We start from the raw sequence: 19114 nt of genomic DNA on the forward strand, positions 1-19114 counted from the left end.
TTGTATACATTTAGCTTTAAGACACAAACCAAATACAGTCAAACCTGTCTATTAAGGCAACCAAAGGAAAACAGAGAAGACGGCCACTGTAGACAGGCGACCTTTCTTGACAGGTTCTACAACAAACATTCCTCTCTCTCTCTCGTGGGAGACAAAACGAATGGTCAGTATAAGCAGGTGACCTTTATAGAGAGGTGACCACTAACACAGGATTGACTGTAGCTAATATGTAAATACCGTATTTGCTGGCGTAAAGGCCGCAGTATTTTTGGTAGAGAAAATATCAAAAAGTTTGTGTGCGGCCTATGCGGCGAAAGAGTAAAAAAAAATTTAAAAAGTAAGTCAAAACCAACACGAATTTGCACATATGGGACTAGATCTACGAACAGTACAATAACTATACATTTCCACACATCTTACCGACAATTTTATCTTGCATTGTTGACATGAAGACGAAAATGAACTTCCAAAAACAACATCCGCCGATAGATCTTGATCTAAGTTCGTGCCAATGCATTGCAAAAGTAAAAGAAGGGCGCGTTTAACGGAGCTGCCGCGAAGCATCTCGCACGCGAAGTCGCTATTTTGAATCCATTTCAATACACAAGAGAGAGGCGCAATGTATACATGTACATCACAGAAAACTCCATATGCTAGCATCAGTGCGGCATGGCCGAGCAGTCTAAGGCGCTGATTATAGTCACATCAACATTTGAACGCAAGAGATCGAATCCAGACTTCAACAAAAAGTTTTTTTTTTTTTTTTTCCGAGCGGTCTTATGCGGTGATTTTAGTCACATCAACATTTGTACGCAAGAGATCAACAAATCCTGACTTTGACACTTTTTTTTTTTTTTTTTTTTTAAATGTCAAAATCGGGGGTGCGGCCTATACGGCGCTGCGGCCTTATCGCCGGCAAATACGGTATATGTAATTCAGATTGGTCTTTCATGAACCTTGTATAGAAACATGTTAATGCAGTAAAATGGATGTTCGAATATCATTTTGAATGGAAAGTGGATAAAGAATCACAAGTTTTGTATTCTGAACTACAAAACCCTGGAACTAGGGGAGGCTTGTCGTGAGAGCATGCACCTGTGATTGGGCAACTGTAGTGTCAAATGACCTATTCAAAGCTAGTTTATACAAACTTAAAGGTATAGACCAGTTCTGGTCATGCGATTGCATTGTGAAAGAAACGTTGTGGAATCGATCAGAAAAGGTTGATCATCTAGCATACATGTACATGTAAGTATTGAGGTGTACTGCAAGGTTCTGGAATCATCAAAGTGATAAGTAATTTGGCCCAGTCTTGGTCAAGTTACAAGCACTGTACACAGACACATGTATATGGGACTACGCGATATCTATCCAGGCCGGATCAATTAGTAGGCGGTTTCCCGGCAAAATCTGTATCATTACGTATTAATAGTCAAAACATATTCTTTCACATGATTTGTAATAAGAGCTACCATTTCATATTTTTGAGAGGGGGGCGTTTCCAAAACTGATCTTTACCTTTAATACCATGTTGTTATTGAGTTTGTACACCCCTTTCGCTAGTATAATATGGTTCTTTATACAATGTTTCAAATGCAAGTTTGGTATAAATGTCCTCTCGTCTGAACAGGCTGTTTGAGCCCACTACCAATCATCATCCTCTTCATCTCCTTCTATCCCGCTGATGGCTTCACCAGCTGTGGGTATCGCCCACTTCAATTGAACTTGAAGTTAGTCTTTCAGGTTACAAGGAAGTGATTTGTCCATGTGTCATTTCTCAAGCTTTCAGTGTTGCTCTACATTGGTGGTCACGTTGTACACTGTAAGTTCGCATGTGTACATCTTGACAGAAAACAAGCATCTCTAATTAATGACTAAAAACTGATTAAGAATATATACAAGACCATCCCTAGTGTAATATTGGAAATGACAAACTCCAATTAAACTTGAAGTTATAGTCTTTCAGGTTACAAGGAAGTGATCTGTCCATGTATCATTTATCAAGCTTTCAGTTTTGCACCATGGTGGTGGTAACACTGTACACTGTTAGCCTTCATGCTAATATCTAATACAGGCATCTCTACTAATTGATTAAAAATTGATAAAGAATATACTAGACCATCCCTAGTGTAATATTTGAGACAGCAAACTCGTAAGATGATCAACTTTCATACATATATATATATGCACTTCTTTCAAGGAGATTATGATTTCAATTTCAATTTATTTATGTTTCGAAACAAAACATTACAGATCAATTATAAACATTTACAACAATTTAGGAATATGTATTGAAAACCGAGGGATCCACTAAAAAAGCAATGCGTTTACAATTGTGGACCCCTCAAATGATACTTAGGAAGAATGAATAATTAAATGAACAAATTTGTAACTACAAAATAGGGGAAAAGAGGGGGATATCATCAGAGACGAGAACCAGATAATACGCACTGAGATGGCTAAACCTCCTGTCCTTGATTCATGGCAGTTAGACCAGTATGAATTGATTATTTGTGAAGACATTGTTCCTGCTTTCTCATAAAAAACAAAAATCGGGATAGAAAAAAAGAAAGAAACAAACTTTGGTGTGATTAGATGTATGAGGGGAAAAAATTGAGGTAAGGGAAGTACACTGTCGCAACCCATGTAGAACAGAAACTGGCATTTATTATTGTGCAAGAAATAAGGTGTGGCATCAGTGTACGACTGTACGTTGTACGTGAAATAATAGATGCAAATGCCAACTGTCCTTCAAGCATTTTCATTTTCACTCCATTCCAATTCTCTTCGTCATCGAGCCTAGATTAAATATTAATGATGCCAAGGCAATAGCTTGCAAATCTCCACTGTGGATTTATGTCGATGGATCTTCCTGCCTCTTCTCGATTCAGCCAGAGAGACTCAGATGAAAAATTAACGCCTCTTATGGCAATAAGAGTTAAGGTGTTAGAGGAGGGGTCAGTCACTCGTCGTCAGTGTGCTTTACGTTGTCAACAATGTTCACACTTAGTATGCATGATAGACGCACAGGCAGGGCTCAGTACACTAGCAGATGCGTGGTACCCGTTGGCTCAAAAAAAGTTAACTCTCGGCCCCCAAAATGTGGCAGCTAGGCGCCCCATGCATACTGGACCACTGAAAACAATATTTTGGATCCCTGATTTGGATTCCAACATATCTTTTTTTCTTCCAAGAGTACTGATTGGCATTTAAAAAAAATGTAGGCCTGCTGCTAACTGTCATCCTGCAATCATTATTTTGTTGTCTTTCAAAAAATCATTTATCTATCACCATCAATTAAATAAATGGGCAGGTCCAAGCTATTTGGATTGTGACGTACGGGACATTTAGAGACTTTAAACAAGAAATAACAACAGATGAAATTATTTATATGGCTATCTTTTGGAATGAGTCTGTGGCTATTATGGGCTAGTTCATTTGTGGAAAGTTTTAGTTCTGACCAATTTTTTGATTAATTTTTAATGTAATTAATGTGCTGCGTGACGGCAAAACAAGAAGATGCAAACAAGTTCCCAGTAGGTGTTTTGCAGGACTTCTGTTAATGGCATTTAGTGATGATCAATAGTAACAATGAAAATAACTAGTTGCCAATAAACATGAACATTCCACTTACACTTAATACCCCCACCCCTCCACCTCCCCTCTCTCTCTTTCACTTTCACTCTTTCTCCATCTCCTACTCTGTTTCCCCCTTTCCCTTTTTCTTCTTCCTGTTTTCTTAATAGTGTGTAATGTTTTATGTATTTTTGTTGTATAATTCTTTCTATTGGGTGCTCCATTTTATGAAGCCTTGGATTTTAGGGGCATCCTAACCATTTTTTTTTGGTGGTATTCTTATTTGTATTACATGCTTTGTATCTTTGATTTTAAATGGTTGAATAAAATGAACTGAACTGAACGTCTTTCTTTAATCCTAGAACAGGGAAGTTCTAAGACGGCCTACCGGTCAGGCCTATCTACATGTAAAGTACATCTACATTGTCCTTGTTTCCTGGTTTTACTAAGGGCAAGTTAATGAATAAATAGCAGAATTAATGACATTCTGAAACTGAATTATGAAGTTTAGGTTTTATCAAATTATATTGTAAAATGCATCATAAAACTGACAGCTTAGTTTAATTAGTACTCTTCAAATCACTAACATTTGACAATAAGATACTACATAAACAAGGGTTCTTCATCAATTTGCCAAACAGGATGTTTTCATTGAGGCGGAGTTCAATGCCGTATTGTGAAGTAGGAACTATGTTATAAATGTTTTGTTTTTGTTTTCTTCTCTTTCCAGACCCTCGACACAGACCGAAGTGGGTTAAATAAGATGAGAAAAAGCATCAAGGCAATATACAACACAGGGAACAGTAAGTATAGTTTGGATTCTTCTGTATATTAACTCTGTTGGAGTGTAAAAATAATATCTATGTCGTATGCAATTGGCGTACCTACGCATACGATTGCGTATAGGCGAAGGGTTGCGTACGTTTATGTAGGCCTGGCTTAAAGGGTACATAGATTTGCTTACGGTTGTATAAGGTTTCTTACTGTGTGCGCAAGTGCTGTGCAAAAACGCAATAGATGCTCGTAGGAGCCGCGAGTGTGGCCATTGGCCTTTATACGCTTTTACTGCTTCGTTGGACTGGCGTAGGGTAGCGTAGTATTGCGTAGGCATGGCGTACAGTACATTATAGGGCATCCTGCAAGACGTGATCTTTCCATTCGTGCTTGTGTAGCAGTACTCAAAAGCTGTCTTGGATACTTGTAGGTTTGTGGGAGAGGTTTACATTTACACCAAATCCAAACCTGTCTGGGACGGCCTGAGAAAGCTTTTGATTTTGGTGTAACAAACACAGGTCTAACTTTACAACAAAATGCACAGAAAAATAAGACCCACACCCCGAGTGTCAGTTTACCTATTGCCATGAGGCTGTGACAAGTGGGTAATTGATATTCATCATATCCGTGACTAGAATACCCCTTTTCACTCTACTGCCACAAGTATGTATTTGGAGTGTGATTTTGATACCCAAATTGTTCACATGACTTGCATACACTTGCATTAAGGCCTACACGTATCACATTGTGATATTGGATATAGTTAGGCAGGCAAAATGAGTATTTTTATAGTAAAAGAGTCCTGTTTTAAGTCTGTCTATTAGATTTTTAAAGGGGAAATCAGTTCACCTTGATATATATATATATATATATATATATATATATATATATATATATATATATATTTTAAACAGAATACAGGAGAGAAACAGTTTTACTTACAATAAAGAATTGAATAAAGTTAGTTTAATATGTTGTAATCCCTCAACAACTCCATCTTTGAATTCCCTTGTGAGCAGCTCTTTGTTTATTTTGCATTTTTTCAAGTATTATCAAAATAATCCCTCTTCTTGGTTGTTGATAAGAGAATAGATGTATTATTTTTCTCTAAAGTTAAAATTCATGACGTTTTAAGTACAAAGCAGTTGATGAAAATCTGCTCTGTAAATATGTTACAGTGATTTCTGCATTTTTCAGAAAATTTGAGATTATTCTGACATTAAAAAAAGGGAAAAGAATTTAGATGATTATCTTTAACATTGTACCTTCTCATTGGGAATTTGTTGGTATCAACTGAAATTGATTTTGAATATTTTAATTTGTGTAAGTATTTGCAAGTATATGTTCATGCACTGTAGGTTTTTATGATTTTATATGCACTATTAATTTCCTAATCTTGCAAATACTGCAATGAACTGCTGGTTGATGTCTGCTTAGTTGCCCTGACAACTTCTATTATGGAGGAAGAAACATGTCTACAAGTTTTGTGTGTAGTTTATGCAATGAATATTTGATTTCCCCTGCTAGATAATACTATCAAGTGGGGAAAGTAAGATATTGCTATTAAATGAAGATGAGCTTGTAATTGATCTCCAAAGATAGAATGTTAGTACAAACAGAGTAATGATGTAATGTACACTGTAGTGTTATTATAGGCCTACATCTACTACTAAACATTTTTTCTCCATTTCTTAACATGTGCATAATGAAATTATTTAAAACTCAGGAATTGTTAAGAATTTCTATGTGATATTTGCCCCCCCCCCCAATAAAAAGAAAAGAAAAACGCAGGCTTTAATACATGCCTAACTTTGAACTTTGTGTACTACTACTACTACTACTACCACTACCACTACCACTACCACTACCACTACCACTACCACTACCACTACCACTACCACTACCACTAAGTACTACTACTGCTGCTGCTGCTGATGCTGCTGCTGCTGCTGCTGCTACTGCTAATGTTACTACTACTACTAGTTCTACTACTACTACTACTACTACTACTACTACTACTTCTACTACTTCTACTTCTACTACTTCTACTTCTACTGCTACTACTACTAGCCAAGGCCACTGGCCAACATAGATATAGATATAAATCCTGTTTTCAACTAATGATCTACATGTAGCCTATAATGAATATGAGATATCTGTACCCAGGGAATATACAGTATCTCGACATGGAGCCTCTTTTCACACGTGACAATTTTCTGGTATTGATTTTTTCCCTTGAATTTGCATTGGCGGTGAAGCATGCAAAGGATTAGGGCCCCTTTGAAATCAAAACAAAAGAGCGCTATCCCTTGCTAGATAGCTGGGAAGATGTGGGATTATTCATTACTGGTGCGTGCATGCATGTTCTGCCGAAAGTTTAGAGAAGCAGGCCAATATCTATATTGATTTTGAATTCATTATGTGTGTTTTTTTAATTCTTTCAAATGCTGAATAAAAATAAAAATACAAAACATCTGTTATTATTAATTATTATTATTATTATCATTACTTACATTATGTTTATTATAGCTGTTATTATTATTGTTCTGACTATTATTATTATTATTATTCATTTTTAAAATTATCATTATTATTAATATTATTATTGTTATGATTATACTATGATTACATATATCTTTTGTATTAAAAACAAAGTTTGGTATTTCACAAAGGTGCATTCATATTTTTTAGCCCTATTTGGAATTGAAAATGAATAGAATGATAAAAATTAAACATACATGTACACATGTACTTGTAGCTCTTGAAAGCTCTAAGATTGTTTTGGAAAACTTGTTAAATAAGTGCTGTGAAGAAAAATGACAGCAAGCACAAATGTAATATGGTGACGAATGTATCATGCTGCAAGAGAAGTAAGTTTTAAGCAATCCACAAAAGTTCTTTTGAACCATATATGCAAGTAGATTTTACAGTTTAGCTTGTAAGATGTGAACACTGTAGGGTACTTTACATGTATACAGCTTGTAAATAGTACTAATTCTAAATTTATTACAGAATAAAACTTTCCTTAGTTTTCTTTGTGACAGTACTCCTGATATATGAGGACTGAATTTGTATTTCTTGTGCACACATTACACATGCATACTGTACATTAAAGTACATAAAAGTGTTTTTTCTTTAATATTTAAATAATTTAAACATGATGATTGATAGCTTTGTTAGTTTTTAAAACCATCAAATCATTTGAATTCATGGCCTACATGTAGCCACAGACATATTCACATGAATTATTCCAATACTAAACTTTAGCATTAGAATTGCATGATTTTGACCTGCACTGTTTTACAAACTCGTGTTGTGGTGCACTCAGCCTCAAAATCAATCGCGGTTTCTCATGAAAGTCAGATGAGGCTATTTCTGTACAAAAAATATTGATGTAACTTTTCCATAGAGTACTCTCATGTAAGTCAATATGTGGTCCTGATGTACTTCTTTAGATGAATTGCTTAAACCATCAATAATAGATATGAAATAATTCATGACCCAAGGCGATCTATGACATGGAAATGGCTGCAGATTTATCTTTTTTTTCAGCAAACAAATTTTTAAATTTGCAAAAATTACTTTTTTCACAAAATATAAACAGTGTGGAGTAATTAAAAAAAAAAAAGAATAAATGTTATACAGAATAACAGATGTTATTTCTATTAAAAAACATGAAAAGTTATTTAGAAATTTGGTTTGATTCAATAAATGCATTTCTTTGACATTTACAATCACATCCAGACATTATGTATGCATACAACATGATGATATCTTTTAAAGTCTTTTAATGTTTTTAAAAATTCAGTTAGTCCGATGATGACACATAATAGAAATCTGACTACTTAGTAAGTACTTACCATTTCTGCATTATGTTTTATTTTTTATTTTTTATGTTACCACTAGGTCAGTGGAGGTACATTGTTATCATATATCTTCCTAAAATAGCAATCTGTAAAATCCCAAAATATTGAATACTGGGGTAGTATTTTCATGGTTCATGTAAATTACGTCATCTCTTGTAATGGGCGGCAAATTACTTTATTTCAAAATGTACAAAGTGTGACCTCTTCATGTTTTGAAGATCTGTGGATATGTTCGGGGTCATTTGGGACGTGTGCTAAGCGTGACCTGGTCTATTGTCTTTAGGTGATATTTACAACTGTAGGAGAGGAAATCGTTGGCTCAAACTCCAAGCAAAATTCATTTGAACAGAGTAGACCTACTGTGTTATAAATGCAATGTACATTGGGCAACTCCCCAGCCACATATAATCCCTGTGTGTAATCCACTGTCATATCTCCTTATTCATGGACAGGAAATGGCAATTAATTAGCACTGCAACATTTTCATGGAGGCATATTTATTGATCATGACACTGCCAAACCCACTAAGTATAATAAGTACATTGTATGTAATGCACAGATTTGTAATGGTCCATGCGATACATTGTGTATGTATATTATTATGTCACAGCATTGTGTAAAGACATATGATGATGGCCTCTGTATGTTCAATACATGTATCATACAGAGTATAGAATCATGTTTGAAGACTTCTTGCCATGCATTTAAATTAAAAATATATAAATTGTGAAATAGGGGTTAAGAACTGAAGAATATGATGTAGGCTGTACAATACTTAATATTGGACGGCTTTGAGTGTGATACAAGAATATATTGCTCGAGCTATGACAATATTTATATAGTATCATACAAAAAAAAAGCCATCAAATATTATTAGTATTACCTACATGAATATCATTATCAGGCTGACTAGCTAGCAAAATACAAAAATTTGACTTACCTCAGTAAATGTTCCAATCAATTTGCACATTGGGTAGAGTGACCGAGTACCAGCAAAAGTGTTGTTGGTTTTCAATAATCAAGCAATATTGTATCGACAGTTGAATTTCCTGGATGACAGAGCAATACGAAAATAATATTGATCTGTCATCCGGGTACTGCGCTAAATATATGAAATACACTGATTTATTGTACCACTTGGAAGCCTTAAAGGTAAAGACCAGTTATGGTCATGTGATTGCATTGTGAAAGAAACGTTGTGGAATCGATCAGAAAAGGTTGATCATCTAGCATCTAGCATCTGCAAGGTTCTGGAATCATCAAAATGATAAGAAATTTGGCCCATTCTTCATAAAGTTACAAGCACTATACACTGAAAGATGTATGTGGGACTACCCTATATCTCTCACAGACCATGAGAGAAACAAATTTACCAAATATATGAATTAGTAGGCGGTTTCCCGGCAAATTTTTTATCATCATGTATTATTCAAAACATATTCTTTCACATGATTGATAATGAGAGCTTCCATTTCATTTTTTGAAATTGGGGCGTTTCCAATACTGGTCTTTACCTTTAATATAGATAATAAATAACTCCAAAGCCCGTAACTGCCTAAAGATGTAGTGTTACTAGGGCCAGTACTTATTGTTTGCCTAAATGTCCGTAATTTGCATATAATAATGTAAATGTTACAGCTATGATTATTCTAGCAAATCAGTATTATCTTGTACTTCATGCAGTGAACAATTGTATGATGGGCTGATACTGGTAGTAATATTTTCAATATCACTGACATGGTAACATATTTTAATATAAATCAACAGTTGCTATGGTTCTAAGGATTTCTTCCTCCCACACACACAAGTATTTACGGTTCTTAAAAATAATAATGTGTACTCCTTTATTGAGAATTTATTTAATAATGGGTGCGTTTATCATCTCTCAAAATCATTATTCTGGCTCTATGTCACATTCAAAACACACTTCTTTCGGCGTTTCAATATACCCTATCTAAAGACGTTTGAAAAAGGGTTTGCGTTTATCACCTTGAAAATTGCCTGAAAGACGTTTGAAAACGCTGATTCTAGGCAAAAAAAAATGTACTATAAACACACCCAATGTACATGCAGGCCCTGTAGATGGTACTACCATAATCTATTCTGTCAAGGGTATATCCCTCAATCAAATCTCTGCATCATCAGTTTGCTAATGACCTGTAAACAAATTGGGTTTTCAATCAGCCTTAATCATGTAATATCGTTTGAAAGATTTTTAGATAAGCTAGATATCCATCATCCGCTGAAAGCCAGGAGGGGTCGACTGTGTGTACTAACACCCTCCTGTCTTTCATACGGCAGAATACATACTCAGTTTACACTTAATACAGCCAGAAGGTTTTTAACTCATATGCTGTAGCTCAGAGTTGATGCCCTTCTAGCTGTGTACAGAATATTCTAATATTGTATCGACAGTGTAGGATTGAAATACTGTACATACATGTACATGTATACTCCCAAGTCCCATCTCACAAAATGAAACAACATTATTGAACATGCAGTGTATGTTTAAATGCTAGAAACCCAAAGCAAGCAAAATCAAGACCAAGATACATGTACATCCCGGCCCCCCCCCCACTCCGGGGTCAGAGGGACTGCATTCGTGTTCCCAAAATCTCTGGTAAAGGGGTAACAAAGTCCTGCCTGTAATACACAAAAATCCCGCCCATATTGACTTTACACACCGGAGATAGGGGGTGCTTTCAAAGGGAGGGAACATGCATACACGTACCCTTTATAACAGTGAGTGGGGGAAGGGGGGGGGGGATGTACATGTAACGGTCAAATGTCTGGCATGAGGGTGCAGCTCTCCCAAGACCAAATCTTATGAATGCTCAGAAAATATCTTAGGTTTTGAAAGGGGAAAGTTGACAGGCACACATAAGTACAGTATGAAGGGCATACAGTGGCACGTTGAAGTAGGTCCATGGTTGACGGAAGTGCAAGTAAATTTTATGTGCTGGTACCTGTAACTGATCCGACTGTGTCCCTGGCAACATTAAGAATCCAAGATTTGTTTACATGAACATGTTGTTCATTCATGTCAAACATACCTACTAAAATAAAGAACTGCAATGCTCTTCATAACCTGCCGCTAGACTTTCCAAGCCGTTTCATACAGCGTGTCCACACACAAAACAATTTATCCCGAAACTCTATAACGAAACGTCGTATAAAGAATCATCGTATAAATTTGAGAGTGTCTACACACTAGAAAAGTTGTATAAATAATCATCGTATAAATTCCAGGATGTCCACACACAAAAGAAAGTAATCCTGAAACTCTAGAGCGAAATGTCGTATAGGTGCGCAGTTTTCTACTGCGGTCAAATGGAAGCGGAAATGAGAGGTCTGGTTTCTTTTCGCTCGAGGTCACGTTATATAAGCCCCCCTGTCCACACACAACATTTTCCGTGATTAGGCATGATTAGTTATTGAATTTCAGTTAGAAACGATGCCCAAACCTGCGTTTCGTTAGACTAGTTTCGTTATACGACGTATCGTTAGTGAGCGTCCTCACACACAATGTCATCGTAAAACTATCGCGAAACGGTATAGCTAATCACGCCTAATCACGGAAAATGTTGTGTGTGGACAGGGGGATAATAATATGGTCATTTTTTTATACAATCGTAATTTGTATAACATGCAAATAAGATTAAAACAATGAGGGGAATTTGATTTTAAAATATATTCTATATGTACATTTAACCGTATAGAATAAAAAAAAACTATACATACTCATGAAATTCAATAAGTTGTCAAACAGTGGAGTTAGATAGTATAGATGGTGAATGAATGAATGAATGAATGAATGAATGGTGGTGGTTATTTTACCTGACTGCTAAAAGAAAGCAAGTAAGCAACCAGACGGCCGACGGCTTTAGGTCCTCTCCGAGGGACCTGGTATTGAGGACTAATGCCTTACCAAAGGGCACTAGCGCATCGCCTTGGTTTCGAACCCGGGTCACCGGATTACAAGACCACTGCTCTACCGACTGAGCTATTGCGTCTCCTTAAGTATTCTGTAAAGTTAATTTCATGCATGTTTTAGAGAACTTGAAAGATATATTTTATTCTTTGTACTTGATTATAGAATCGATTATTGCTCTTTAATACATATATTTTTTGTTCACGTTTGCGTAATTTTCCTTGTTCTTGCAGCATACGTAGGAAACCTGCTGTCTTTCTCTGAGAACCTAGAGAAGCTTGGATCCAATTCCCTCACCAGGGAGAGGGAGCCTGACCTGGGAGCCGCCTTCCTCAAGTTTTCTGTCGTCACCAAAGAGCTCGCAGCACTCCTCAAGAATCTGGTAAGGATATCAACTTCTCTGAGACTGATTTCTTTATAAATACCACTATTAATCTTTGCAGGATAGGTCAGTTTCCAGATAAATCCAAGTTTATTGATATGCTCATGTACTTTGGAAGTTTCCCACAGTTTCACACATCTTGCACAATTCTTAAAAGTCTCTTTCTCTCTTACAAGTTTTGCAGCTCCCTTTTGGATCTAAAATTTTGAAAGGGGATACAAGAACACAACTAGGGTGCTTGGACACACACTTTCCTTTATGTACTGTAAGGGTATGCCTCTAAGGTTTTATGAAGGAGGGTTAGAAGTTGGTTGTGCCCCCCTCCCCTCATCAAAGTGCTTGAACTACAATCAATGCTTATGATGTGCTGTTTTGTCTCTGCAGGTCCAGAACATCAACAATATCATCATGTTTCCTCTGGATTCACTCTTGAAAGGAGATTTAAAGGGACAGAAGGGTGACCTCAAAAAACCTTTTGAGAAGGCTTGGAAAGACTATGAATCAAAGTAGTAAGTATATTCATGTCTTGTCTTGTATCTAGTACTTTAATAGTCTGAAGCTGTACAATTTGCAGGAAAATATTGGTTAAATTCATATTTTTATGTTTTTCTCTCCACAAGAACAGAACAATTAGGTGAACACTAGCAATATTATTATTAATATATAATGATGTAAAGGAACTTTCATGTCTTATGTACAGCTTTAAAGAAAGTATAGGAATCCATATTTCTGATGAATCTCAGGGTGACCTTCATGTTTTGCATGTACAGTCAAACCTGCTTTAGTGACCATCTGTCTACAAAGGCCACATTTTGTGTTTCCCTTGAAAATGGTTTCTCATTGAATCATGTACTAAAGGAACCTGTCTACAAAGACCACTTTGTGTGTTTCCCTTGAGCGGTCGCTATGGACAGGTTTGACTGTATTGAGCATACTGAGTGAAACTAGATTAGCTGTTACGGGATGCATTGGGCATGAAATTCTTATGAATGAAGCTATCATAGAGGTATGCAAAATAGATTTATTCTAAACGATACTGAAATACTGAATGGAATCGCGAGAGAAATACTGGTTGTTTATTTACAACTGTATAAAGATACAGCATAGTTTGTTTACCCTATACTTTTATTGATGTGAAGTGTATTCATTCACATTAATTGCTTTATTCATAAATCTCTATTGTAGGAAGAGGCCAGTAGATTGATTTCTCTCTTTCATACGCACTAATTCTGATCCTAGCACGATGGAGATACCTTGATAAAAAAACTCGTTCATATCAGTAGAGTAGGACCCGGAGGCGCAATTATTTATCTGTCATTCTAATGCCGCCATAAATTACTTTGTGCTGCACTCAACCAAAACAAGGGACCAGAAAAGGGGGGATACGGAGAAACGCACATATATATCTACATCTATTGGGATGGGGGAGATTATGACTCATCTGACTGCTATTAGTGGAGCTGCGTTCACACAAGACGGGGTGTTCAGACAGAGTTTTAATTTGATTTGGAATGCTGTATTACACATCGGTATCATACAAATTGGAAGGTGACATAAAGGGTAATGTTAAGATGGAACTGATCTTACTACTATTATTGGAGCTGTGTTCACACAAGATGGGGTGTTCAGACAGTGTTTTAATTTGATCCAGAATGCTGTATTACACATCGGTATCATACAAATTGGAAGGTGGGATAAGGGATAATCAGAGCTGCCAACTAGTACGGATTTCCCGTAATTGGTACGGAAATTAACGACCATTACGGAATGTTGTCTCAAATTACGGATTTTAAAAAAAAAAAGTTTTTTTTTTTTTTTTTTTTTTTTTTTTTTTATTTTTTTTTAAAAATAAATTAAATATGATTTATCGTAGCGAGTGCTGTGAATAGAAGCCATGTTTCATGATAAACTGTGTTGTGATGACCTGAAATTCAATATTTAACATCTTTGTGTGAGTAAAATCACCGAAAATTTCAGATAATCATGCGTCCGCGCAGTGTTGGCGTGCCGTTTTTTTAGATTCATAGCGCCGCATAAGAAATTACTGATTTATACCCCAAATTACTGATTTTGAGCCTTGTGATTACTGATTTTCTGTTCTGGAGGTTGGCAGCTCTGGATAATGTTAAGATGGAACTGATCTTACTACTATTATTGGAGCTGTGTTCACACAAGATGATGGTGTTTAGACAGGGTTTTAATTCAATCCAGAATGCTATTTTAGACATTGGTACCATACTAATATTATTGGTAGGTGGGATAAAGGGTAAGTCCAGATGGGCGAGGAGTTGATTATACTTTCAGTGTATGATTCAGATGGGCAGCAGATGCTTCATTATGCACTTTTCAGACAGGGGTTTGAGTGAAAGAAAACGAAATTGAATTTAACACCAATTTGCTTCTAGCAGTATTTCATTTTTTCCTTCCAAAATGGAGGAAAACCTTTTCTGAGCCAGAACAACTGTATGTCATTTTCAATTTTTAAATTTAATTGAAATTGATTTAAGAATTTGATGATTACATTTTCTATTATTATTAAATTTAATATAACTGGTGGCATTGATTGGTTTTGTAAATGCTGTAAACATATTAAACCTTCACAATTGTTTTTGTATGAAGAAGAAGAACAAAATATAAATACATAATTGATAGGGAATATGAACAGCATACAGGGATACTCTTCCCTTTTAAAACTAGTATTACTAACAAGAAGACATTTGTTCCCTTGAAAATGCTAAAAATAAACACTAGATACACTGTGGCTTAGGATGGTGTTGTTTGTAGTTGAAAAAACCCAAAACAAAACTCAATAGGCCTGTCCTCACTATCTCGAGATTGCCAAATATCCAGCTATTTGAAATATCCAGCTAATTTGCGTCTTCATCAGACCGAAGTAGCAATTAGAAGGATATTTGGTCGGGATTGTCTTTCCAAGATATCTTGGGATAGTTTGCAAAGTATCCCACTATTTGGCAAAATATCCAGCTATTTGTCCTGTGCGTCTTCACTAGACTGAAGACTTCGCATTATGCGCTAATGCTGAGCAAAATATCTCAAGCTAATTTCTCACGGTTGAGTTTCTAGTTTCGAGGTCGAATCTCGAGCTAATGAAGACGCAATTTGTAACTTCGGGATTATTTCCCAAATCAGAAATAATAATAATAATAATAAACAATATTTATAAGGCGCTTAATACTGGTGTCTCTAAGTGCACCATATTCTGACTTAACAATTATTTACCAAAACTTATAATAAACACACAACTTACACATCTGTTCTTTATTCAATAAATCATGCATATATAATAATAAAAAATAAGATAAGAGTGAGATCAAACAAACATACATACAAGAGGTCAAACATAGGATCAAACATAGGATCGAACAAACAAAAAATAAGACGGTGTGCACCTCCTTTGACCGACTCACAACTGCAGAAATAGCGGCCTATTTGGCAATCTCGAGATGATGAAGACGCGCCTTATGTCTGTCCCGAATTCACAAAGGAGGTTTGTGGACAAACCTAACCTCCTTTGTGAATTCGGGCCTATGAGGTTGAAAAAACAGGTGTATTGTTTTATGATGGCAATGACATACATTGGCATTCACATTTAGACATAAATACTTTAATAGATACATGTACATCATTTATGATGATAGCATAGGAGGTAATGTGATGACCTTAGAGTAAATTCCAGTTCAGGTCACATCACTTTACTTCAAGACATTAGAAATGATGTTCTGTAAAGTCTCTGTTCAGCCATACTGAATAAGGGTGGGGGGGGGGGGGGTAAAGTAACATTAATGGACTTTCATTTTTCATTCAAAGAGAGAGGGAGAAATTGTGGAAGAACATGTGCTCTTCACTCAAAAGGGGAAGTGGAAGAGAATTGACACAGCATGTTCCTGCTCCAATATAAAACCATTTGTTTCCCCCTTTCAAACATTTTCATTGGCAGACAAATATAATTTCACTTAATATTTTTCCATTCATTTCACATGAGTCCTGGAGTTTTCCAAAAGGTAGTTGAAAAGAAGAAATTATGCTATGCAATGGTCAACTTTGTTAGACCAGAGGGAAATAGATGGATGAAATGTCACATACCGGTACTACACCTCTTGACAGTATTTTTTGTTTGAAATATTTTCAATACATGCTAGATTATATAAAAAAAATAAAAATAAAGTTCATTTTAATATATGCTATACCTTTGAGCTTCCTTTTCTTGGACCTAGTTTCTCCTTGTGTTTATTTCTCATATCTGGAATGACACTTTTACAGTATAAAACACAAACAGATCATAAGGAGTTAAAATTAATTACTTCAAAGTCAATGTGAAAAATAAATGGACTAAATGTATGTCTGCTGCCTACAGTATACAGGAACTTGTTTCTTCCAGCCACCAGCCAGTTTGGAATTAATTATGCCTGACATTTATATTGCAAAGCCTCTCTGTACATGATGAATGTGTTTTGGTTGTAAATGAATACCGCTATGGAGAGTGGAGTTCTCCTGATGTCTTTATTTGGTCGTTACCAATCACATGGTCTGTTAGTAATGGCCTGTCTTCCAGGAGGAGTGATTATTTGTTTCTGTTGCCACTCAGACAGCTCTGTCCCAAGCCTCAGCTTGCCAAGACTGGAATAAAAACTAATATAAACTAGGCATCCTTCTCTTTTCCCTCTAAAGATAGTATGAAAAGTGTGGTAGTGTTGGTTGAGGCTTTTCTCCAGACTCCAGGAAAATACAGTGTAATTAATTATTGAAAACTGAACAAAAAACACTGGTCTTGTAAGACAGGCTAGATGGAAGCAATGTTTGGGGCTGGAAGCTGGAAATGTGATGAATGGATTGTCAGAGTAATACAACTCAAGCGTGGGAGGATACTTATTGAGACACACATTTATCTGAGTATGTGGGACTGTACAAACAAAGTCTGTGTTGAATGCGGAGTAATTTGAAAAATGCCCTGCTTTTTTGCTTGTAATGGAGTCATGACATCAAAATGCTTCCACCTTGAAAGTTGAAACTAAATATATGTAGATGTATACACGATGCCTACTGAAGCATGACATTGAATGATGTATTTTCGGGGGCTTTGAATGCATATTATTTCAGTTTATATTAAAAACTCTTTGAAAGGTACGTGTGTATAAAAGTAGACAGTACTGCAGTACTTTTAACTTGTGGTCTGTCTTTTTTTGTTCTCATCTCTTACTTTTCTCTCCAGCTCAAAGATAGAGAGGGAGAAGAAACAGCAAGCCAAAGATGCTGGTCTCATCAGACAAGTTGTATCTGGGCCAGAGGTAAGAATCTATTATGTTCCATCTTCTTCTATGGGTCATCTCTCTTGACAAGTCATTTGCATATATGGGTCATCTCATTTGCATAAGGTCAATTCTTCATTGAGGAAAATCTGCATAATTCTTTTAAAATATTGTTTAAACTATATATGAATCTTTAATTTCCTGTGCTGATAAATGCCTTCCATTTAAAATAGTAAAATACTTGTAAATGCTAAATATATTACTCATTGCGGATATAGTATCAAAAATAATATCGCTAGTGACAGTTGTTTGTCTCGCAATATATGGTCAACAAGGGATCTAAAAGATCACAACGTTTTGTGTGCCGCTGCTACACTTCATCAGGTGATAAAATACTTGTTGTTCCAATAATGCATCAGTTGACTGAAAAGTTGGAAATTTAGAATCAAAATGGCTTTGGATTATGATATATTGTAGATAATTATACATCATGCATGAGCCAAAAGAAATTTAGATCATATTCATATCAGTCAATAAACAGAATGGTTACTAAACCAACATGGGAGGAATAGCCATATATCTAAGATCCAGTCTATACCCATCCCTTCTGTAAAATACAGCAAATGGTTCATTCAAGCCTTTCGAATGGGACCAGTCAATTTGCCTAGGCCAGACTATGTTTTTTTTCTTCAAACGACTGCTGGCTTCACCAAAGTCTTGTACGTATGCAGGAATGGGAATCCCATACGGTGTCTGCATGGTGCAAGCCCACGGCGATGAAATATCCATCCATCAGTGCTTGCTCTCAGACTTGACTATTTAAACACGGAAAGTGAGTCAGTGGAAAGGAGTTCCAAGGGAAGCCTGGTTGTATTAATAGTAACATGACAGGTACTCCACGATACACGTAGCCCACTAGTAAACCAAGTATATTGTCTGCAATGTAAAAGTGATTTTTACGAGTTAATGCCCTTCTGGCTCTTTGCAAATGACAAGTAGAGATTTGATTTGATTTGATTTGATTTGATTTATTTCCACTCAAATATCCATAAATCAAATGACATACCGTAATTAACGGTGTACTAACCGCACCTTTTAAAAAAAAAAGTTTCGATTTATGCCCCTCCACCTGGCGCTATGCCTGGCAATGTCTCCCAGCTCAGTAATCGGTGTGTTGACTCACTACTCGGAAACTAGAACAACTCTCAAATTTGTCTGTCATCTTGGTTTGAAAATAATCTTTCTGATAGATTTCAATATGTAGTTTATAATAATAATTCCTCCAATTTTTCTTCTATTACACGGCGTACCACAAGGT

General features: G+C 36.0%; 1 protein-coding gene across 12 annotated transcripts in view; it reads left to right on the forward strand.

Moving 5' to 3' along the window:
• Positions 1-19114, forward strand: part of LOC577726 (arf-GAP with SH3 domain, ANK repeat and PH domain-containing protein 2) — a 76253-nt gene that overhangs the window by 12661 nt on the left and 44478 nt on the right. For all 12 annotated transcript variants that reach the window (XM_011683262.2, XM_030974261.1, XM_011683263.2 and 9 more), the window contains exons 2-5: positions 4307-4379; positions 12381-12529; positions 12914-13038; positions 17760-17835. In XM_011683262.2, the coding sequence (XP_011681564.1) occupies positions 4307-4379; positions 12381-12529; positions 12914-13038; positions 17760-17835 (423 nt within the window). The remainder of the gene's footprint in view (positions 1-4306; positions 4380-12380; positions 12530-12913; positions 13039-17759; positions 17836-19114) is intronic.

This window comes from Strongylocentrotus purpuratus, unplaced genomic scaffold (genome assembly GCF_000002235.5).
Source record: "Strongylocentrotus purpuratus isolate Spur 01 unplaced genomic scaffold, Spur_5.0 spur5_scaffold_7, whole genome shotgun sequence".
NCBI lineage: Eukaryota > Metazoa > Echinodermata > Echinoidea > Camarodonta > Strongylocentrotidae > Strongylocentrotus > Strongylocentrotus purpuratus.